At 34.8% G+C, this 25000-nt stretch overlaps 1 protein-coding gene across 2 annotated transcripts in view; it reads right to left on the bottom strand.

Moving 5' to 3' along the window:
- Positions 1 to 25000, bottom strand: part of LOC135206246 (multiple epidermal growth factor-like domains protein 6) — a 381457-nt gene that overhangs the window by 24074 nt on the left and 332383 nt on the right. Inside the window, exons 7-9 of one of the 2 annotated variants that reach the window (XM_064237627.1) lie at positions 16403 to 16525; positions 14042 to 14164; positions 12312 to 12399 (exon numbers count right to left, since the gene is read on the bottom strand). In XM_064237627.1, coding sequence (XP_064093697.1) covers positions 12312 to 12399; positions 14042 to 14164; positions 16403 to 16525 — 334 coding nt within the window. The remainder of the gene's footprint in view (positions 1 to 12311; positions 12400 to 14041; positions 14165 to 16402; positions 16526 to 25000) is intronic. The other variant, XM_064237628.1, reaches the window with a different exon arrangement.

Raw genomic sequence — 25000 nt, 5'->3', positions numbered from 1 at the left:
AAATAAAAAAACATTTGTTGAGAGAAGAGAGAGAGAGAGAGAGAGAGAGAGAGAGAGAGAGAGAGAGAGAGAGAGAGAGAGAGCCACGTCTTCGAAGCTACTTCAGGACATCCGTTTACACTACGAGAATTTAGGTGATGGTCGTTTCATCGTAATTAATTAATTGAGGAATCAATTACTAAAATATATATAAATAATACTTAACGTTGAAAATAAAAAAAAGTCACAAATGCTAAACAAAAAAAAAATTGTTTTCTTTATCTAAAATTACGTCGAGATTTGTTGTCAGATTACGTGTTCTGATAATGTTATCTGATAAACATGTAACCAAAACAGATCATTCGTAACTGATCATGAAGTATTCATTTCCTTAACAATGCATAAAACACTGTAGGTATTTGGTTCAGAGTTAAACACACAATTCTAATACTTCTGTTATATCGCACAGGCAGGCAGGCATAGACTCTAGTCGTCTAGGTATGTTGAAAATGCTAGAGGCAATCTACATCGAATAGTATTCTCACCTGTAAAGGACCAAGGAACACACTCGCGTTTAAGGTACGAAATAGAGGAAAACCAAATTCCTCTACCGAACAGTTCTCGTACCGAGATTTACAACCGAAGGTGCATCCATTGACAGTGACACGAGCTTTTTATCGGCTTAACATGCGACCCAAATTCTCGGCCATAGCACATTTACACTGCCGTCAAGAAAAATACACTGACCCATTCCGTAAGAAACATATGAGTCATTTTCAATCGTTTCTTGTTTGCACTGACTCCTAAACTATATTTGAATTGCATGAATTTATAAAAGTTTTAGAAAGGTAAATATATTATAGATATGGCAATCTCTGGATTTAATGTGATACTTTCAGTGTCTATAAAAAATTCACTGTACGAAATACCTGGAAAACGCTTTTTTTTTTTTTTTACGAAGTTAAACTTTCCTTTTAATTATCGATAAACCTCTTTTTGAGCATGCAAGTTTTTTTAAGTATACATATAAACTATAGGCAAATATCCATAAGCATTCAGCTACCACTCTCACACAATTAACTTCTGAAAATAGTAGGTACCATAAACGAAAACAGCTTTTAAACTTCTAAACGCCTCTCCGTGTTACTCACGTACTCAGGCGCTTGTAAAACAAAAGATGACTGTATACCCGGAACTAATCGTAACTCCATATTCGGGTCTGTCTGCGCATGCGTGTACATCTTGAATAGGAATCCCGCCTTCCTAAGTTAAAAACAAAAAAGCTTTTAAAATCATCTTCACCGGGCGTTGTTCAACGAAAGGGAATGGAATGATGGGTGTGAACTATTGCATGTGCAAGACGTATGCTGGGGATAAATGTTGACTAATAAATATGTTCGTCGGAAAATAGTTACTCTGGAGTTCTCGCATGAACTTTATCAGAAGTGACATATTCCCCGAATATGTTGGCATAATTGCCATGTTATAAGCTTAAAATAACACTTTTTCTGTGATCTCGAACATAGTAAAAATACATATGTTTAGAATGAACATTTCCATCAGTAGGAAAAAATGCTTTACTATAGCTGCTATATTTATGCCATATCTATCTATCTATCTATCTATCTATCTATCTATCTATCTATCTATCTATCTATATATATATATATATATATATATATATATATATATATATATATATATATTAAATATATATTAATATATATATAATATATTATATATATAAAGATTTTGTCTCTATCGTGAAATAAAAAGACAAGAAAACTGTGTCACGAAAAAAATGTCGTTCGTATCGCTGCCGTAATGCGTATCTGAAATGATATATTTTGTCCTTAGGAAATGCGGTAAAAATACTTTATTTCATATGTAATTGAGAGAGAGAGAGAGATAGAGAGAGAAATTAATCACCTTGGTGGCATGATAATTTTAATTCAGAATGTAAAAGGCGAACCATAAATGAGAGACGGATCTCAAATAAAAAAAAATATATAAAATGTTAAATGTGCAAAGGTTCATCAACTGACTATATTAAGGTTACGGAATATTCTGCCTTTCTGTTGGAACAGCTCTGCGACTGCTCTTTTTCATTCTACAGCAAAGTTTTGGAGGTCTACTAATGCTTTCTCCTATTACCACTCCCGTTAGTCTTTGCACTTAAAATAAACAAAAAAATAAAAAAATAAAAATTTCATTTAAGTCATGACATCGAAATACTGTCTATACGCCTAAAGGGGAGCACTGATTGACTGATTTAGTTTTGTTTAACTGGCGTCGTAATGGCTGTAGGCACTTCCACCAGATATGAGCCAAAGAAGATATGCATATTTCTCCAAGATTTTTGCGGTCCAAGATACAAAAGATTTGTAGTTTGTCAATTGTTTTACTATACCCAATAAGAGACTGATTTTATAAAATAAGGACAAAATCTAGCAATGTCAAATGCAAATGCACCTACGCAGGAAAAGTACATAGTATTAACCTGGTGTTTAGCTGAATGTAGAGGGTCACAATCAGAGATGAGAAGGGCGCGGGGATAGCTACCTTCTAAGGAAAAAGTTGTGGTAAAAATTTTTTACATTCTATCTATATATATATATATATATATATATATATATATATATATATACACACACACACACACACGAGTATATAGCGAAAAAATCTACATACGTGCGATGTAGATATCTGAAGCCTGGAAGCAACTTCATTTAGTCTGCAAATATTTTGATACAGAAAAAGAAACATGCTATCCACAATATTAAATGTATTTTTTCTCGCCCTCTCATCATTCTTCTGACAAGACCTTCTTCCCCTTCCACCCAACCCCAAAGCTGCTGTTTTCTTAGCTCAGTGGCATTCCACCAGGCCGCCTCGTCCATCAAACCCTGCCAGCAGAATGACCAAAAGGGAGGTTTACAAAAGGAGGCAGCATTCCTTACAGAAGGAGGCGCTGACGTTCGTCGTATTGGCGCTTCGATTCTGATCATCCTCCCCCCCCACAAACCCCCCACCCCCCAAAAAAAAAAAATCCAAAATCCAGTTGATGGAGTGTGAAATTGTGGGCCGTCGGCGTTGTTGTTGTCATTTGTTTGGGTTTTGTTCGCCCTACTGACATATGTGTGTGTGTGTGCGTGTGCGTGTGCGTGTGAGTGTGTGAGTGGAGAGAGGGAGGCATATACTATCTGTTACCTCTGAGGCCTATGCTCAATAGTTTCACGGACTTTATATATATGAAAGAATTAGCTGTCTGTGCAGAATCCAGGTTGTCAAGCCTAACCCTAGTAGTAGGAAGCCATACATGACATTATTTACGATAAGCTTTTGAGTTTCGGTCTAAAAAATATTTCGCAATATGTACTGCTGCAAAAGACAAATACATACTACGTAATATGATTTATAATTTGCTTAACCAAATCATGGGATTCTTGGAACAAATTTTTAAAAATGGATAGCGTAAATGTTAAGTTAACTACAGTAACTTTTTTTTTAATACAAAGAGTTTTTAGAAGTAGTTATAACAATAAAAAGTATCAAGCATTGTTCGATTATTTTTCTTGATATTATAGCTTTTTTATTATATCATAAAATACTCAATTAAAAAATATAATAACATCAGACATAAATAAATATATTCTCCTGAAATGTATGCATTACTGATAGTTTTCCTATGACGTCACAGTAGACGAGCACCTGATAAGCCGCCGCCATCTTTTAGGTCAAGCATTGCAAACAAAGGAATTATCAAATTTCGTTGTTATTCTAAGGAATTATGAACCATATCACGCAAAATCGCAAGCAATTCACAAACAGAAAAATAAAATTGAAGCTCTGGAACCTGCAGTGCATGAAAGATATATAAAAATAAAATGAAACTTCCAAATAACAGAGGGATAGTTACTTTTATTACACTTTGAGATGCGATTTAAATATCCCACCATAGATGTAGGTGGTGAATGCTATTTTGCATATATGAATATTGTAGATCATGTAAATGTCGATACTGAAGAAATTGACTATAGGCGAAACGTAGCGCAAATAATTTTTTTTTTTTTTTTTTTTTTTTTGGTGAGAGACTGACATTTTTTGAGACTGATGTCATGGGATTTTTCCACGGCTTTCTGAAACTTTCATTTCGTTGTCAATTGTTTTAGTTTATTTCCTTTTGTAAGTAGTCCGTTGGCGAGAGTCCGCCTTTCGGTTTATGTATTTTGTTAAATTTACATAGTTTAATTTCAGGCCAGATCATCATAGTCCCACCCCATCCAGGGACATAGAACCTACCCAGACGGGGAAATTTCCGACACTAGCCTATTTGCACTTTTGATATTTGATATCATCTTTTAAAAATACATAAATCACTATCCACTACTTCAAGTTTTAAAGATTTGACCAAAATAACTTCCTAGCGGCTCTAAATCATCTATCATTTGACAGAGAACGCAGTGGCTCTTAATGAATTACTTTGTGAAATATTTATGCCCTTGGATTCTTTAATCACTCACCATTATCGTTAACTACACTAACAATTAATAACACTCATAACTAATGAAGTGACCTGAGAAGATTTTCGTATGTCTTGGTGGCTAAAAATTAGCCCTGTTTATCCTGGAAATCCACACTAATCTTTTGAGTTTTATCTCCTTGATTTCTCACAACAGCAGAGACTGATTAATGCGATTTGCCGTCTCTGTTTGACCTATTGTGGCATCCAAACACACTGCAAGTGTTCACCATATTTAAAGGATTAATAGCTACAATATCATTCTAGATCGAAAACTATCTAAAGTGCGAAAGCTTTCGTAACAAAAGGAACCCACTTTGTTGCAACAACGTTTTTATATTAACTCATATTTCATTTGATATTCAATCTCATTACCCTCCTGTAGAGCCATCATCTACAGTAGGATATCCCATTAGTCACACACACACATACGTGCCTATATACATACCTACATACATACATCATACATATATATATATATATATATATATATATATATATATGTATAATGCCACTGTATTTACACACACACACACACACATTATATGTACATATATATATATATATATATATAATATATATATATAATTATGTGAGAGAGAGAGAGAGAGAGACTATGCTCAAGTATAAATTTGTTTGGTCCACATTAAACCTTTTTCTAATAGGGTTATGCTTACGAGAAAGGCAAAATAACGACCATGGCAGAAAACTTCTATGCCATCAGCTGCTTCAAACTTCTGTACAGACATTTCCCTTATTATTATATAATTTACCAAAGAATTCCCCGAATTATTCTCTCTCTCTCTCTCTCTCTCTCTCTCTCTCTCTCTCTCTCTCTCTCTCTCTCTCTCTCTCAGGTGCGCTTGCAAACAATTATCTCATTGTGGTAATCACAAGCAGGAACCGGCAATTTGCGAGGACGGCTCCACACACAAACATTCGAGCCCAAAGTCCCAAGACAGATGAAGTTCCATTGGTCAAAATGACAGTCGGCACTTCTAACAAGTCTTTCTGAAATACCGACCGCGCCCATCTCCTAATTTCAAACCCACCTCTGTCCTTTTTGGTTATTCTGTAATCAAGGGTATGATTCGGAGTATCTACTTTTATTTCCACACAATATATTATTTTGCTAAACAAAATGATACTAACATTATGGGGTAAATTCTTGAGTGTTCTGTAGAAGCCTTCCTGTTACCGAAAAATTTTAATATTAAGTTCATTGCTACTTTACAAAACTCACTAGTAACATCTATGCAAGAATCATCTGATCAAAAAGTGAATGGCACTTACTAAAATTATATACAAATTTTTTGTATCAAAAGTAAGGGAGGAAACTTTCCTACATACTGATCGTTTGTCGTTTATTTTAGTGAATTCAAAACGGGACAATCAATTTATAGTGATGTTTAGGCTATTAACTTGCATAGTTGGAAAAAGTGGTCGGTATACTCTACGTAATGCAGACAGCCGTTACCATAAACGTTTTAAAACATTAAATTTTAACATCCTCTAAATAAATCTGTTCTACTGGTTTCTTCACAAATCACTCGTTACTGACTAGATGACATTCCCCTTTACTCCCATATTACAACAATACGTATCAGTAACAATGTCGTGAGCATAGTCACACTATCCATTACTTTGTAACCAAAGAGAATATCAATATAAGAATCTTACACCATCAACCCCCTCCTATCTTCCCTACATTTCGTCATTTAGAATCTATACGAAACGACAATGTTTACGAGGGTAAACTGCTCAAAAGTGTTTGATAAAATTCTCCAAACCAGGAATACCATAAAAGTAATCCTACCTAATCTGAAGTTGACAAATCACTGTATCCATAAAAATGTCGGCACTCCCCCGCATATTTCTGTAGCACGGCGTCCAGAACCTTAGCATTAATTTTTTTTTTTTTTTTTTTTGTACGGGTAAAGTGAAGCTTCTCAACTATTCTAGTACAGTTCCGGAACACATGACAACAAAATCCACAAAACAGAAAAACTGAAAGAATGAGTAACTAATCGATAAACTATGAACATAAGCTTAGCCTTGAAGAGATTTGACAAAACTTTCCTGAGCGACAACTATTCTTTTTATTGTGATTATAAATAAATAAAATACATATATTTATATATATACATATAAATGTGTCTATATATATATATATATATAATATATATATATATATATATATATATATATATATATATATATATATATATATACACATGTATGCCTGTAGATGGATAGATAGATATATAGATATTGACAAGAAATGCTATACACAGGCATACGCTCAATTCTTACTAAACCATATGACCCTCTTTTTCCTCAGGGGTAATACGCATACCCCGAGCCCTTAATTCCATAGCGACGCGCCTTGAAATAAAAAGGAAAAAAAAAAAAAAAGCCAAAACTCTTTCAGCGAAGTGCAATCGGCCGTACACTTCCCTTTAAGGGAAAGCACCGAAGCGTGTCTCTTTAGGTGCTGCAAAGCATGTACTAAAAAAGGAGGGCCTCTTTGCATCTCCTCAAGATACAAAACTTCTTGAATAAGGACGTCGGGGTTATCCTTCAATCTACCAGGCCCTTTCTTCCACTTTACCTACCCCCGACCTTGGGCCCCCCCCTCTTTTTCACCTACCCAGTACCCCTTCCCTTAACTGCCACTTATGCATTATGAACGTGTTGGGGATTAGGTGTACATATATAGGGTAAATCTTGGCTCATTACAGATCCGCAACGCTGATTGCAATAGTACAGGTCAGTATGGGGTCTTGACTTTGCATGAATTTTTAGCACCTTCACGGGTGGTTTGGAAGAAAAAAAAAAAAAGACGAAGGTGTCGACGCCGGAATGTCTGTACCTCGGGGAATTTCATTATGGCAGGACCAAGAAGATTCAAATAAATTATAATTATGGAAAAAAAAAATAAAGCAAAACAAGTTTTGGAAAAATTTTGCTTCTACATGTAATGTGCGCTAAGAGAAGACAATAAAGAAATACACTATAATAGAAATTTGGTATTTATTTAACGTGAGTGTTGTAGTAAAAGAGTACATGTCTTTTACGAAGTGATCAGTGTTGAATAATAGCCCAAAAGGGTGGGCAGATAAAATTCTGCAAATTTCTGTAAGTAAAAATCGGCTTCACTGATTTTAGTTTGGCAGCTTATTGTTACAAATTCCAAGTATTCCAAAGACTCAAGAGACAATAATCTGGAAGACATTAACTAATTAAGGTTAAGAAATAACTAATTCACGCCAATGCATCACACAGCTGCGGTAACAGCGCCACACATAACATTTTTAACTGGATATAATTATATCGTTCCGCAGAAAACACAGCCACAACATCTGTCACAATATGACTATGAAACACTAAAGTAAAAAACAATGAAGTCAGTCATCTTTAGAATTCATGAAGAATTGAAGGACTTACGACCTAAAGGGCTTTTTGTTAATTTAGAATCCTTAATGAGTGAGGAACAGAAGGGAAATAAATGAAGGACATCAATTTAAAAGAGGCGTGCCAAAAATACAATTTTTTTTTAAAACTCAGGTAGACGGAAAAATATAAACTGAAAATTGCAGAAACTCAATACTTGGAAAATTGAAGAAACTCAATTACAGCAACTAACGCATGGAAAAAATATGACTCTACTTTTCCATTCTGCAATACGGGAATTCAAAACTTGAAATGAGGTAGAAATTAAATCAAGGATACTACGGAAAAAAATCTTTTATTTCATATGAAATCAGAGGCTGGAAAAAAAGAGCGCTGATTACGCCATGGATAAGTTCCCATCTACGCTTAACTGTCCTCATCTCAGACAGAAAAGGGGAGGTTTTGAAAAGTATTAACAAAGGCGTTTCAGCGGACAGCTCTTTGATTACGGTAATGTGATACCATCTTACTGCATACTGAATGGTTAAGCTGCCTGCGGAAAAGACCAGAGTTAACGTCGATCGTTTGCCAGACGTCGCTACCTCCTATCCCCCCCCCCCCCCCCCCCCCCCCCCCAAGGACCTGTTTAATCTTCTTCCCTCGCCGACCATCACGACTATCCTTTAAGAGGCAATCTTCTAGATCTGTATCAGAGGGGAGCGGCTGATGAGATAGCTATTGTCGTTCTGGATCAGTCGGAATGTTACTATCTCCTTTTCCATAATTGTCCAATAACGTTTAAATTATTAACCGCAAGCTAATGATAGGCCCCGAAAAGGGCAATTGGTCACAGCCGCTTCATACCAAATGCCCAAATGTTTGTGATTGCTGACGGAGAGGAGACCTAGGCTACACTCATACCCACCTACTTGGCGAATCATTCAGCTTATAATTTGGCGGGACCGGTTTTTTCCATTAAGTCCGATAAACTAAGCCTGATCAACGTCTCCACCATAGTACCAGGATGAAATCATTATATTCCGCTTTTCTGTGTGTGTGTTTGTGTGTGTGTGTGTGTGTGGGCTGTCTTCATTAGCCTATTATTTTTACAATGATCATCTCTTCTTTTCGTTTATAGGAACCCATTTCTAGAATGAAGCATAGCCACCTACCAGCACGTGCAATTTCTATTAATCCTTCTCTCTCTCTCTCTCTCTCTCTCTCTCTCTCTCTTACTCTGAAATTCTGAAAGGTGATTACTGCTTCCAATTAAGTCCATTAATCTGCCTTTTGACTTTTGGCAAAACTACAAAAAAATGTTGCGCTATCTCGAGATACATTTAACTTGCATTTGAATTTCAGCATTAGTAAGCTAGAACCAACATAAAAGTCGTGTAACAAAAAACAATAGAAACATTAGCAAAATGGGATTAAGAATCATCACGACATTTACAACATGAAAACATTACTTCTTAACTGTTCAACTATAAATTATTACGTGAAGATCATGTAAACGATAACAAGAAAAAACGGTCAAAATACGAAATAAAATATTTTATAATACAAACCTTATGCTATTCTCTTAATGTTTCTATTTGGGTTGACAATACACGACAGAGCGAATAATAATTAAATATATAAAGCAACAACAGCGCAAATAAATATACGAAAGATCTTGTCACTGGAAAAGATGTATAGGTATCCCCCTCCCATTGTAACTAAAACACCTTCTAGAGAGAGAGAGAGAGCAGGCTAACAGTAGTCCAAAATTCATTCGTTTCAGCAGTAATTATGTTTAGCCAATGGTAAGCCTCGTATGTAGTATCCGAATTTTTAAAGAAATCTTTACTAGATAATACTGATACACTATTTTATTGTTGATTGTATGTTTACCGATTCTTTGAAAGATACCTTCACTGAATATTGGCATATTAAACTTATTTGATAATTTTGATATTTTCTTTATTGTACATACTCTGGTTTAAAGCGTAATTTTGATATTTTCTTTATTGTACATACTCTGGTTTAAAGCGTAATTTCAAACAATTCTCCACACACTCGAAGGCATTTTCGAGTCTTCCCGAGAGATAAAGTGAAGTACATTAAATGCACATTTATTTTAGCGTGAAGTATCGCCAAGACATTACTGCATAGCAGACTTATTCTTATGTGGAAAAAAAAATCAGTGGAAAAAGGAAACAAGCAAAATACGAGGCCGTTGTTACACCAGACGAATCCTTTGGCATCTATCTCCTTTCATCCTTTCCATGAGAGAATAAACTCAAATTTCATACTTGTATAATTGTATTATTTGAAAGTAAGTGAGCTACCTTGCCCTATGAAGAAGCGTTAAGCTTCACACTGAAAAACCTGTTCCCATCCTTTATCTCTGCTGATCAAGTCTCTCCGAGACATGAGCATATTTTGTTGAGTGCAGGAAGCGGTCTGGACATGACCTTTCTTGAACACTTAAATGGCCTAAAAAGCTTTTTGCAAATACAATGGCTATCTGCATCTATATTGCAAAAGAAAAAAAAACTAGAACTCTTTACAATCTAAATTCACTATGAAAGTCAAAACAAACAAAATGGGATACGGCGACGTGGCAACCTTAAACACAACGGCGATTTTTCCAAACTACAGGCTACCTAGAGCTAAAATGAACAAGTACAACAAAGGCAAACGCTCAAAAGATTGCAGGACCATGGTAAAAAAAAAAAACCTAAATTTCATTTTTTTTCTAAGGAGACACTTGTAGTTCATCTCCTCTAATAAATTTCAGGCAGGACGCCAAAACATTTAAATAAAGCGCTGGCACCAATATTGAAATCCCACTGTTAACACACAAATAAAAAAGATTTAACAAAGCATAAATTTACACATAATCTTTCTCGCATCCTTTTAACGCTACGAATCATCAAGTTTCAAATTCCTTCAAACGGACACTTATTTCATACAGAAACTTGCGATGAAATTATACTCTTTCTCATTATGTTGGTGGTTCTACAAACATCCAGTCTGAAAAAAACTACAAGCGCATAAGGCAATGAACTCTGAAAACATAACAATCAATGTAACAGCAACTATCAGAACAAGAGACGTCTGTGATAAAGTGTACCAAACCTAAGATTATAAGCCATTGCAGATTGCTTTCACAAAGCATTCGTGTAGACTTAACAAAGTAGTTTATTGCCATCTTTTGAAGAATATCGACTCAAAGTGTAGACAAAATATATCGATTTACGTTGCTTTGCATTCCAGAATAACAGTACTCAAATCATAATGGAGCAATAAATACTTCTGGAACTATAATAATATTAAAAAGAAAAAATACATAAAAGCACAAAAAAAAGAGAAAAACACAAGAAATATAAATTGTCCGCCAGACCTTAAGGTGCGAATAAGATGCCCGTGTAATAGGTAGGTAAGTGACCTTCATATCGCCGTAACGGGGTACCGAACATACCCTTTTGACTTTTTGGTGCATAATTTATGGGTAGCTGCGATCTCTTAATGGGTCAGTGGAAAGATTTCGGGGGGGGCGTTGGAAATGGGCGGGGCAGGCGAAAGGATTGCCAGTGCTGAAGATAAGAGCACCCGAATTAGGGCGGTGGGTGTTATTACAGTGCTTAGGTGTTGTTGCTGCGCTTGCTGCGAGTCTCGGACAGCTTTCGGGAGATCTAATTGTAGGAAATAAGAAGGGGAAAAAAAAAAAAGAGTGAATGGCTCTTGTCTGGGTGAAAAATCTCCCCCGGTAATGACACCCTTTTCGCTGATTATCCGGATGGATTTTGGCGCCATCTTCCAAGAACAGAATGTGTTGGGTGACCTACCTGGCGGATCCCTCGTTTCTTATATGAATGCTCTTTTTTTTTATCCTTAATGGATGCACATTTATCCAAATGGGGTTTGGACACCATTATCCAAGCCTTCGAAGAGATGAATGTGTCTGACTTCAAAACGAAGTCGTATTTCTAATATTAATGTTCCATTTTTAGTCTTAAATATGTACATATTTTATATGAATGCCAAACGCTAAAGGGTATCTAAAGAAAATATTAAAGAACAGCGTGTTCGGGGGAAATATCATTCACTCCCTAATAATGACACCTTTCCGTTTATCCAAATAGGTTTTGACACCATTTTCAAACCCTCCGAAACGAATGACTCTTTTTAGTGGAGCCATTGTTTCTAATATGTAAATTATACTTCGAGATTCAAGTGATACAGATGCTTCATGAGAATGAAATTATACTTCGAGATTCAAGTGATACAGATGCTTCATGAGAATGAATGCAATGTCTAGTGAAAAAAAAAAAAAAAAACTTGTGATCTTGTGCTTCCTTTTTACCAGAACATGAAAAGGAAACACGACGACAGCGGACTGATAGAAGCCCAGGAAAGGCTATGCGCTTACCCAGATCGGCAGGAACAGACGATCCTTCCAGAGTCGTCGTGACAGAAGTGGTCGCAGTCTCCGTTCCTCACCCCGCATTCACCTACGTCTGTGAAGGAGAACGACAAAAAACGAATAATAAACAAAAGAAGTGATGCAGGAAATAAAAAAAGAGCCGCTAGGACGGCCATGAAAAATTTGACTGTCAGCTCCGAAATTCTAATCCAGGAGGGCGGTCCTGCACTGACTATTACTGATGGTGATTTTAACTCGGCATGGTCAAGAGCAAAAATAAAATAGGAACTGTTTAATCAGTGTTAAGTTACGTGGATTCTGTTTCAGAAAACAAAGAAAGCTCTTTGAAAACATGATAAAACAAACAAATGAGATTCTAATACAGGCCGCAGGGTTTAAGGTAAGGCCATCCATAACAACAGAGAAAAGCTGATATTATGTGATCATAACGCTATCTTAGCATATTTTTCATTTCAAAAAGGAAAGAAACGATCAAGATTAGCTTTGAACTCTTGAGGGGCGAATAAATATTATAAAAAATTATACAAATAAGCAAATGCTAGCTGCTTATTACGAGAAAGATGACTGTAGACAAAAGAAGAACCTTATATACAAATCATTTCAATATTTGAAATACCTACACGCCTCCCCATTTATCTTTGATACTCCGCTACCTTTATTCCTGAATAATTATGATAATAAATAAACGCGGCGGCCTTCTCATCTCTATGTATATGTACCTACAACTTATCCTTAAGTAAAAATAAAAAAATTAATCCTTTGGTTCTTTTAATTATTTCTATTGATCCTTCAAGTGTTCAATGCTAATCTTAATAATTTCTTTCCATTGAAGTAATTATTGGAACCAGAAGAAATACAACTTGTTCACAGCTGAAAATACATGAATTCATTTAAACATTTTTCAAATAAGACTATTTTAATCAATATGAAAACAATTACATTACCTGTACTGCACAGCTTCACCTGGAGGTACTGATACATCTATGCAACTCGCTACTTTCATAGCGAATTGAGGTTACTGAAACTTATCTCTAATGGGAACCTAGTTATTTGCATGAAAATTTCAAGACGAGGAAAGATATTACGAAGTTTCTTCTACAAGTAACTTAGTGAGAGCTACGATGGTCAGAAGAAGAGGTGGATTCAAACTATGACAAGAATAATAAGTATTCGTTCTACGAGTAAAACGAAGTTCAGACAGCATGCTTAGATGATTAGCTTATATTAGCATACTATTACGCTTCAGCACTTCACCCTAAAGTCAGTTAGGACAACTCCAAACGCCTAAAATACTTTTGCGCTTGAATTATTTTGCATTAGCCTACCCCATCACCTATTGCTAGTGTGGCAAAAAAAAAAAAAATCCTCTTAACCCTTGTGTAAAAATGTGTGGAAAAGCATCTTCCAAGATTTACAAAATATGGATTTAATTGCAGATCTTGGTGTCACCACCCTAACATGCAGAGGGGAGGTAACAAATATATAATATATATATATATATATATATATATATATATATATATATATATATATATATATATATATATATATATATATATATATATAATATATATATAAGTATATATATATATATATTTATATATATATATATATTATATATATGCACTTATATATCCAACATATCTTAGCACTTCCAAACACCCACAGAGCAGAAGGACCCCGACGATAGCCCCTAAGCATCTAAGGATACTCACTGAGACAAGTCCTACCGTCTGGCAGGAGGCGATGGTGGCGCAGGCAGCGGCAGTAGTAAGAACCGAGGGTGTTGACGCACTCGTGAGCACAGCCGCCATTATGGTGGATGCATTCATCCACGTCTAGCAACATGCCAAGGGAAATATATAAGTAAAAGCTCGGGAGTTGGTGGATGGCTCGGATGTGGAATGGATGGATGGATGGATGGATGCTTGGGGAGGAAAACCAAAAATCTCTATTGTCAGAAATAGCAGCCTCCAGTCACTGCGTGTGCTTTTGTTATTTTGAATTCATTCATCAGATTCATGGCATCAAATTCCAGATCGTACAGAAAAAAAAATGTTCTTATGTATCACCTCAAGATAATAAGTTTGTGTTAAAAATACCAAAGTCCAAAATAAAGGAACTGTTTCACTGAGATTTGAAAAATACACACTTTTTCCAAATAAGAATGTGAAGGTAAAATCGTGAAGGAAAATTGCATTTTAAATTCTCAGGTAAATGAAAAGTGAAAACTGTGATCTGGAATTCAGTTAGCAACTGATATCTGAATTTAATTTCGAAAATCCTCTTTTTTTTAAGATTTCCAAAATTTCCTAAGAAAGCCCAATGTGCCTGATAAATCCTTTAACCGACTACCATACTGATATTAAAAAGCTCTTAACAGACATTTTGTCCATTGTTTTAAAAGCAGCTACGGAAAGCATGTGTTGGAAAGCAGCGACTGCCAGACACTGAATAAATAAAGATAAGAAACTACTATATCAAATGCTTCTTAAGTTCTAAACAACCAGCAAAGGACAACACAGGGTTAAACAATCAGCAGTTTTAGAAAAATTTGCACTTCTTGCTAACAACACAAAACAAAAGTTTTCGCTCATTCAGGCTGATAATACATAAGTTTCAAAAACTAAAACTTTTCGAGAAACTTCAACATCAGAAGCACTAAGATACTGAAAATGGCGGCATCTCTATATTAGTAACATACACTTGACATATTTAAAAAGAACTTATATGTATATAAAAACCACTACAGCCATAAAAAAGACGCATCATTCACTAAAGATTAAAGAATTATTTTCAATCTAAAACTATAACACAATTTTTACACTAAGATCCCAGCACATTACGTCACACAAATATTGGAATAGTGATTGTTAGCATATTATGAAAGCACGAAGAAAAAACCAGGACTTAGTACAATAGCATAACGACCGGTGAAAATAATTATTCAACTTAGTCTGAAAAGCGAACACTACTAAAGGGCACAGAAAAAGTGAATTCTGAAAGAGTAAACACAAGTTGGCATTTATGTCGGGAAATCCATTTTATATCTATTGCATATCCTCTCTTCTGTCAATTTACATAGACGTTTCCTTCTTTTATTGATTTCTCATTTACGAATAAGAGGTGAAATAATAATCTAACTGATGTAGCTACTCTTCCTTATGTCTGCATAAATAAAAATCATAAATCCCAGGCTCCAAATTTAACGCAAAACGGTTACCTATTTTTTACTTCCCTTCATCATAATTTTACTGTCTGGCTATCACTAAAAACTATCAAATTTGTTGATATTGCCGACAATATCTACCGTGAAAAGTGTTCATTATTCTTGTGTGTGTGCGTATATATATATATATATATATATATATATATATATATATATATATATATATATATATACATATATACATATATATAAGAACAAACATACTTACCAACGTTAGGATATTATATTATATTCAATTTCTATCACTTCTTTGTATAAACATTTTCTTTTATTTTCTTAACGTTTTATGCTGTTGAAAGTAAGGATCACATAATTCCTCTCAAGACCTAATATAAAAAATCTTATTCGAACCTGTATTTTTCAACTTTATAGTGATCTACTGACTGGCTAAAAAAACAGCAATAAATGTTACAAAATCCTATATGCATTCGAGTTCGTAGCCTATTTCCACAGATGCATAATAAAAAACCTAAAAGCTTATCTTTTCCTCTCCCACTCCACTAGGATTATAACTGTAACCTACTGCAAATGAGTATTTTCCGTCTAATTAGAATCGTTATCTCTACTGAATTTATTGCTAATGGCCTGCTATATGTAAATATCACTGTAACAATATTAGCGTAATTATACACGGTGCTATAATTTGTCACTTACGAGGAGGATATGTGTTTAACCCTTTCCAATATCCAATTATTCTAAGCCCATCAATACACAAACAAACGAAAAAAAATGTCACTGTTGCAACAGTAATGGAATTAGTTCATCAGTCACAAATTAGTCGGAACAGTCGTTGAGGAGAGAAGACAAGATCACCGAGCAAGGAAATTCATTTTTTCTCTCTGGGTACCTTGGCAGGATCTTTTGTCCGGCAACAGGCGGAACCCTGGTCGGCAACAGCACATGTAGGATCCCACGGTGTTCTTGCAGTTCTGTTCGCATCCGCCGTTGTCCAGCGTACATTCGTCACGGTCTGGAATGAAGGAATGAAGAGAAATGTGGTAATGGGATTTGGAATACAGGGGGTCGTCATCCTCTTCTTTCGAGGAAAAAATGACAGATGAATGTAGACGTCCCAATTTTTCATACATACAAAGGTATAAAATCATATTATCAATCATTGGCACACTTCAGTAAATTATTCTTAGTATTAAAATAAATATCATTCCTGTAGTCATTAACATCACTGGAACAATTCTTAGATTTCATGCTACAAAAAAAAAAAAAAAAAAAAAAAAAAAAAACAAAAAAAAAAAAAAAAAAAAAAAAAAAAACTTATTGTTTAGTCTATATTTTAAACATCACATTCCAGTACATTACACCAATTTCGTCGTATGCGTCTATCAGTGCTGGAACGCAGACACAGAGCAATCTGGCAGATAATAATAATAAGACTTTCACAACCTCTCTTTACAACTCTATTCATGACTGCTAAGTGCCTCGACTCTTGACAATCGCCCGATTAGTTATCACGAAAGTGATATAAAACGTCTGTGGTTAACTAGAACATAAATTCCTTCGTCCTTTAAAAAATCCCTCTATAGGAGGCAAAGGCGCAGTTTATAACACCGTTAATTACACGCCTGCATTTCCCGAGATCACGGATTACCTGACGGTTCAGGCGCCTAGCCTCCATACGGATGATGATGGATGAGACAACTTTACGGATGAAAAGGCATAGAGATATTCTATGGGTGCTTACGGGAGACGAGGGTACAATGCCCCTTGACGTACAGGAGAAAATGAAATGAAGGAATATAGCATTGGGAGGGGGAGAGGGGAGATCAGAAGAGGATGTGGTCTATCACTGGGGGGTAGCGGAAGATGGAATACCGACTAATACAACAGGGACGATGGTTGTCAAGATATGTTAGAGGAAGAAGCTAAATGTCTGTATTTGATAGAGTAAAATACTATTTAAATTCAAATTTCCGTTTTCTAGGGGAATATTATACGCCTACGTTACCTATTTTCTCTAAGAATAGGGATTCTCCAATTCTTTATGATATCGTTCATATTTTAATGCCCAGTACACGTGAGAAATAAAAAAATTATTATGGACTGACCGGAAGACATAAGGTCTCATTCTGAATACTTATGGAGAAAACCAAATTCTAATAGATCTAAGGGCAGTCTTCCTTAAAACTGTTTCCATTCACTCATACTTTAAATACACAGTCAGCCAACAAAAAGACAAAACAAACGTGAAAATATCCGGTAGTCTCATGAAAAATGGTATTTGGCTTACCTGTTCCGACAGTAGCATTCTGATGATATAAAATCAGTAAAAGCTAATCATTTTATTAAAAAACAATTAACAATATATATAAAGAAACATTAAAAGATCTAAGCTTCTTCAAGGAACACTGACGGAAATTTGGAAGGAAGCCTTTCTCAAAATCTACGCTTCTTCATATCTACACCTGTTTGTTTATTAGAGCTCATCATTTTACAAAATAAGACACCTACGCCTAAAATGATCTAAGATATAACATGAGAAGACATCAATTTATGCTATACAAATTTCTACACCATGATTATATACGACAACTTAAACTGCACATATTCTATAATTATGGTAATCGAGAGGGCAAAGGGCAAGTTGGTGATTACCAATATCTAATTATGCCCAATGATTCGAAGTTTATCAAGTCAGGGTTTCATAGGATAACCACCAATTATGAGCATGTTCATATTAGGAATAATTAATGAGATAAAAACGGGCGAGGTATATTAGGATTTAATTAACGACAACTTGCGCAATTAGCTGTTATCTGTAAAGATCATCTGGTTACATTTGAAACACCGCACAAATTCGGTATTTGAGAAATAGATTAGATTTTGGTTAATCTTCATACGATCTCAGGAATAAGAATTATGGGAGACTTTTCATGAAAGAGTAAAAATTCAAAGATATTATGGATCATAACGCAATTCTTCGAGGCAGAATTCCTACTTATATCTCTGAAAAGGAGACAACAAAATTAACGGTTCTACTACTGACTTAGTTATCTTAAAATTTTGATACCATAACAAATTACCTATAAAAAAAAATTGAAAGACGTAAAATAAAGGCACAAACTAAAGTAAAAAAGAAAAAAAATAAATATGAAATAGGTAGAGGGACAAGCGAATACAATAACTGGCCTTTGGGTAATTGCATATATCAGAAAGGATATCAGGAGGGACAGTATCATATGATATTTTGTGAATGAACGGTTTTGGTTACGTTTTCTGGAAGACAACTGGATATATCACACAATTTATATATATATATATATATATATATATATATATATATATATATATATATATATATATATATATCCTTTAATATCTAATGCGCTCTACCTCGGAATTAATATATTTTCATATATGTTTAACCGAAGGGGAATTTTTTAGGCGATATTAGAATTGCCGGCCGACGGGCACGAACCATCGACATCTTCAATTCCAGGTCTGGCAGTGAAGCCTTACCCCACCCCGCCACCCGTCGGCCGGCAATTCTATTATCGCCTAAAAAATTCCCCTTCGGTTAAACATTATGTGAAAATACATTAACTCCGAGGTAGAGCGAATTAGATATTAAAGGACATTTGTAGCTCGATATATATATATATAATATATATATATATATATATATATATATAATCATATATATATATATTATATGTATATATATATCTATATATATATCTATATATCACATATATTCACATATAACACACTATAAGCAAAGCTATCGTGTGGTCTTAAATAACCTTCCAACATAAAAAATTAAGACCTTGAAAATGGACGTTATTCATATAGAAATTAGCGTGCAAAATATAACTAGCGCTCTAGTTATCTAAAGAGAATAATAAATAAATCCTCGATGACTGGATTGGATAATTATAAATCAATACCACATAAATACCATACATCGATAATGCAAGAATTATGATATTAAACAAGGACAGTGGAAATCAAAAGGGGAGAAATTCAACGAGGGTCATTTTTCTATGGTGAAGAGAACGGACCAAAATGGCTGCCATATGTGACTCAATAAAGAAGAGAAATCGATGCATCTTAGATACAGAGGGTCGATTTATCAGTCTGTCCAACTGGTGCCACAACATTTAATACAGAAGAAGGAGGAAAATTCCTCAGTCTTGACGAGGATCATGCGAATCTTCTCACCTAGGTCCTCCTCACGATACTAAAGTCCGCTATTGATTTTCGGCATCCAGTTCTCCTGAGGCATTTCGATCCACAGCAAGTCAAAGAAGGAGAGAGAGAGAGAGAGAGAGAGAGAGAGAGAGAGAGAGAGAGGCAACCTTGAACTCAGTAGCTCTCGCCTCCGAGTGGAATCTGAAGAATCACTGATAGTGAGGAAAAACTTTGTGGCTAATAATAAAGTAAAATGAAAAAACTCTGGTCGAAATTCAATTGCTTTTCGGTTTTCCATTCGCTTCTAAGTGACTACATTCAAGAGGTGACTAATCCAATCTGCCATTTTCAGGCGAATTAAAATCTTCTGACAAACGGATGTAAGTACAGACACGCACACAAACAATCACATGTATATATATGTATATATATATATGTATATATATATATATATTATATATATATATGTATATATATATATGTACATATATACATACATATTAAATACATACATACACACAGAATACCTAATATATCATCTTCAAGAACTTATCCCTGAATACTTACATTTACCAATAACAAACATTATTTTACGGTAACTGGCTATCACGATAATGCATCTTGCCAAATAAGTAACCTCCTTACTACGGGCTTAACAGGGAAGTTCCATTATAATAGCAATGAGTACCTAAGCACGATTATTTGGTGAAGAAACAAGGATAACTAAAAAGATATATGCAAAATTTCAGTTAAATCATGGCCACTTACCCCCAGACGATCACCGATTAAGATAAAGCAAGCTTAGTCTAGCATTACCATATTTATTGGATGAAATCTCTGGTATAAGGTATTCCAATGTATGCTAAAGACAGCACCAGTAAGCGTCCGGATAATTGAAGTAGCCAAATGTTCTTAATTTTTTTTATTGTTCAGAATATAATATTACATTAAAATTTCTATTCGAAAAATTTCTACCAGAAAAGAATGGTTCAGGCTCTCATTTTTTTGTTATACATACATATATACATACATACAAACAGACATACGTACAAATTTTTTTCCACCCAGTCTTAAAAATTTCGAGGGTTGAAGTGAAGTTGCAATCCAGTTTCTTCACGTCAGCTGAATCAGGTACCTTTCGAACCATATTTTTTGAAAACACGTTAGCTTAAAAGTGTGTGTGTGTGTGTGTGTGTGTGTGTGTGTGTGTGCGTTTGAATATACAGTGAGTTTTTATATGCCACGAACAAATGACAGGAACTGAATGAACCGGGTCAAATGCACTTCAATAGGTTTTGACGCAATACTACATATAAACAGGACATACTGATTGCTATATAATGAGTCATGCGACAAAGAATTCGATAGACTGTTAGCAAGAAACATATTCCAATAGACACAAGTCTTACAAACGAAATAAAAAAACTTTACTGATATGACAGAGAAATATACAAAAATATACATTTAAGAAATATGTTATACAGATTATCTTTAACGACAATGTTTGTATGTTTTTAAATGTATAAGGTAAATGTACATATATTAATGGTAAAATCGTATACAATAGTTTTATTTCAATGTTATGAGGTAGTGACTATGCTCTGAGTCAGTGGCACATATACTAATTTTGTAAAAATTAAATAGAGATGATGCTCTACTTACTATACATCATAAGGGTATTGTCCTACTGTCTACTCACATACACAACGTAAGCATATTCTTTAAAATGTTGCAAGGTTTTGTTAATTGTGAGACCACAAGAACACCATACTCAATGAACCTTTAGATACTGAAGTTTTAGAAATGTTAAAAGCAGTTTTTTATGTACATAATTTCAAATGATGTACTTTATTAGGCAAACTCCACCCCATCCCCTACAAAAAAAATGATCCTTTAGTTTAAATAAATTTCGAATGCATGACACTAAATGGTGTTAGCCTTCAGGTTCTTATTTTACTTGTATATATTTTTCTTGGTAGAAGAAACAAGCAACCGAAAGTCCTTTGCTAGCCCAGACCCGAAGAAAACAGGCAAAGGAAAAAAAGGGGGGGGAGGAGACGGACTGAACCAAAAAATGGAAGCGGTATATTGTCCTCCTATAAAGGTATAAACGCTAAATCGGTCAGAAAAAATACCAGTGAAAATATAATTTACATAACCAATTTAAGTAAAGAATGTTAAACGTATAATTCCTAAATTACCTTCAAATGAAACAAACAAGAAAATTTATAAGTCAACAAAAAACAACGTCACAAAAACATCTGATTGAAAACACCCGCCTCTAAATTTACACCTCCAACGACGTAGTATTTCCCGCCACCATTTCCCTTCCTACCTCCCGCATTCTGCCCCTTCGATTGTATTAACATTCTCCCCCATTTCACATCAACCTCCTCAAACCCTCACATTTCCACTGGGATCGAGACCTTATATACTGACCTCGTGACCTACATAGTCATGTATGCTTTGTAGCGAATGCGTTTTCTGTATAACTTTGAATTAAGGTGTCCCATAATATTGATATTTTCTATTAGGTTAATTATCTGTTAATTATATATGTATATATATATATATATATATATACATATATATATATATATGTATATATTATATATATAATATATATATCATATATATATATATCTATATATATTATATAATTATATGTAATATAATATATATAATATATATATGAGTTCCGTCAGGGAAAACTGAATGACGACCAATAAACTCTCTCTCTCTCTCTCTCTCTCTCTCTCTCTCTCTCTCTCTCTCTCTCTCTCTCTTTAATGTTAAGATTAAGATAGTTGTTTCTGTACATTGCCCAGTATCTTTGACGTTTTATATTTCACTCCTTTTCACCATCAACACTACGGAGGCTGAACTAGGACTTAAAGGGCATCGGGAGTGTCACTATTCGTCTCAGCGACCTTGAAAACTATGGATTAGACACTAACATTTGTCATTTTTTAAATTTGATTTTTTCGCCCCCTTCTTGGCCCTTCCCCCTCCTATTGGGGCTAAACTTCGATTTAAAGGCATCAGAAGTGGCACTATTCCTCTCAGTGACCTCGAAAGCTATGGATTAGACACTATTATCTGTCCTTTTCGGTTAGTTTTACATGTCACTCCCTTCCCACCGACAGCCCCTTTGGTGCCAGTGATGTCTTACCGGCAAAATATTCTTTTCCAGGTAGTAAGTCATATGTATACTAATATATATAATGTGTGTGTGAATGTGTACGTGCTTGCATATGTGTGTAATATAAACAGAAGTTATGAAAATCATTATTACTCTTTCCCTTATTTCTGCACATCAATAGGCATGAAAGGCAACAAACATCAAATTACCAAAGTCATCCATACTTAGTAAAGTATCATTACAGTATACCTATGAGAAATAGAAAAAAACAGTAAAAAAAAAAAAAATAAAACATCAAAGGGGAACCTTCAAATGCGAGAGTTTTTGGGCAAAGTCAACAAGAGAGTCAAAAGGTCGAAGCTTGTTTGTCTTTCGACGAAACAGCCGAACAAAAGAGGAGGGGAAATAAAGGAAAAAATAAAAACGAGACGAGAAAACGTCGGACGGACGGCGAACGTCGCTAACGCGCAGAAAGACACCTTGGAAAAGCACGGCTGAAGCTGTTTGTCAAGCCGAACGGAGTCATGACAGTTTTAGTGTTTAGCTAATGACCTGTCGCCGGCGATTTAGAAAGCGGTGAGGAGGGGGTGGGAAAAGAGAGAGAGAGATGAGGAGGGGGTGGGAAAAGAGAGAGAGAGAGAGAGAGAGAGAGAGAGAAAAGGTCGTAAATAGCCGACGTGAACGGACCGTGCCGCTCTCAGAATGATGAATGGAGGATACAACTTTGTGGCTACCTGTGGAATTTGCATAAAGGAATCGCGCGCTGTGTTTTATGTACTCATATTTGCATCATTAACTACCAATCTGCTCCCCCCCTTAATAAAAACAGTAATAAAAATTACAGACCATACACGAAGTATAAATTAAACAAACGAAAAGATTTACATTGATATTTTTTTTATCAAGTGGTAAAGTACATATTCTATAATACTATATTAGAGAATATGTTTAGGTTATTTACGAAAAAGTCTGCAAAAATGTATGAATAAAAGGGGACAGGTGGTTTCGTTATCCATTATTGTGACTTGCAAAAGATAACAACAAAACTCATTCAAGGCAGCGACACTCAACTTTTATCACTGAAAAGGCACCTTTTAACAAGAAAGTATTACAAACTCGTGTGCGTCACTTCCAATATAGATTTAATTTTTTTCAACTTAACATCAATCATTAAAAATGATTTTTTAAACAATGTCCACGCGAATGACCAAAACCCTTGCTTTTTGAAGCATTCCAAAATCTGCCTTCAAATTGAAAAACGATGGATTTGTGCATTAGTGTCAATTACATTTAAAAGCTAGATTGTCGTGTTTCTCTCTGTTATTAATATAATTGCATAAGAAGAATATTCTCCGAAATATGAGGTAAATGAAGTATTATTACAATCAAGATCTTTAGACTTCGATTACAATATAAGTATAAATAGGTATAATTCCTACTTCCAAGTATGTTTTTTTTGGCATAAAAAACAAAGCTGTCTCTTCATGGAAAAAAAGCTAAGGTACTCAGTACAGAAAAGACTTAGCGACATGGTCATTCAAAACGTTTACGGAATACTACCAAAACGTCTGAAAGTTCCCCGAAACATTTAACGAGGATTATTCATTTCGGTAAACAATAAAAAAAAACAATACTACTAAACTACTTGTGAGGTGCAATCCATCAAACAAGTAATTCCCAAGAAGTGCTATTCTTGTAGGAGGAGGCAGCTTAACTACAAAGCAACCGGCACTCCGCTTCGTAGGAAAGAAGTGTTTTAAGAAGGGTACGATTTGATATTCAACCATCAGTTATCTACACGTGAAGCTACAACTTTATCTTGAAGCAGTCTCCTTTTCTCATACAAGTTCTAATGATTAATGTGGTGTTATAGAGAATGCAACACTGTTTTCCTAAATAAACAGCATTTTCATATATGAAACTTGCTCACTGGTATGTGAATCATAAATTTTAAACTTGTTCATTGGTATGTGAACCATAAATTAAGATTCGGAGAATGTTTATGTATCCTGAATCGAATGACACACTGACGAGTGTGACCTTCAACCTTCTGTGTGTTTTCTTATCTTTCTAACAACCTACCCTGCACTTATCTGCCCTAACGTATAGACGACATAAATTTACATAGGAGTGTATGTTAAAAAAAAGACCGGCAAA

This window comes from Macrobrachium nipponense, chromosome 29 (assembly GCF_015104395.2).
Source record: "Macrobrachium nipponense isolate FS-2020 chromosome 29, ASM1510439v2, whole genome shotgun sequence".
NCBI classification, from domain to species: domain Eukaryota; kingdom Metazoa; phylum Arthropoda; class Malacostraca; order Decapoda; family Palaemonidae; genus Macrobrachium; species Macrobrachium nipponense.
This window is presented reverse-complemented; position numbering and strand designations above follow the sequence as displayed.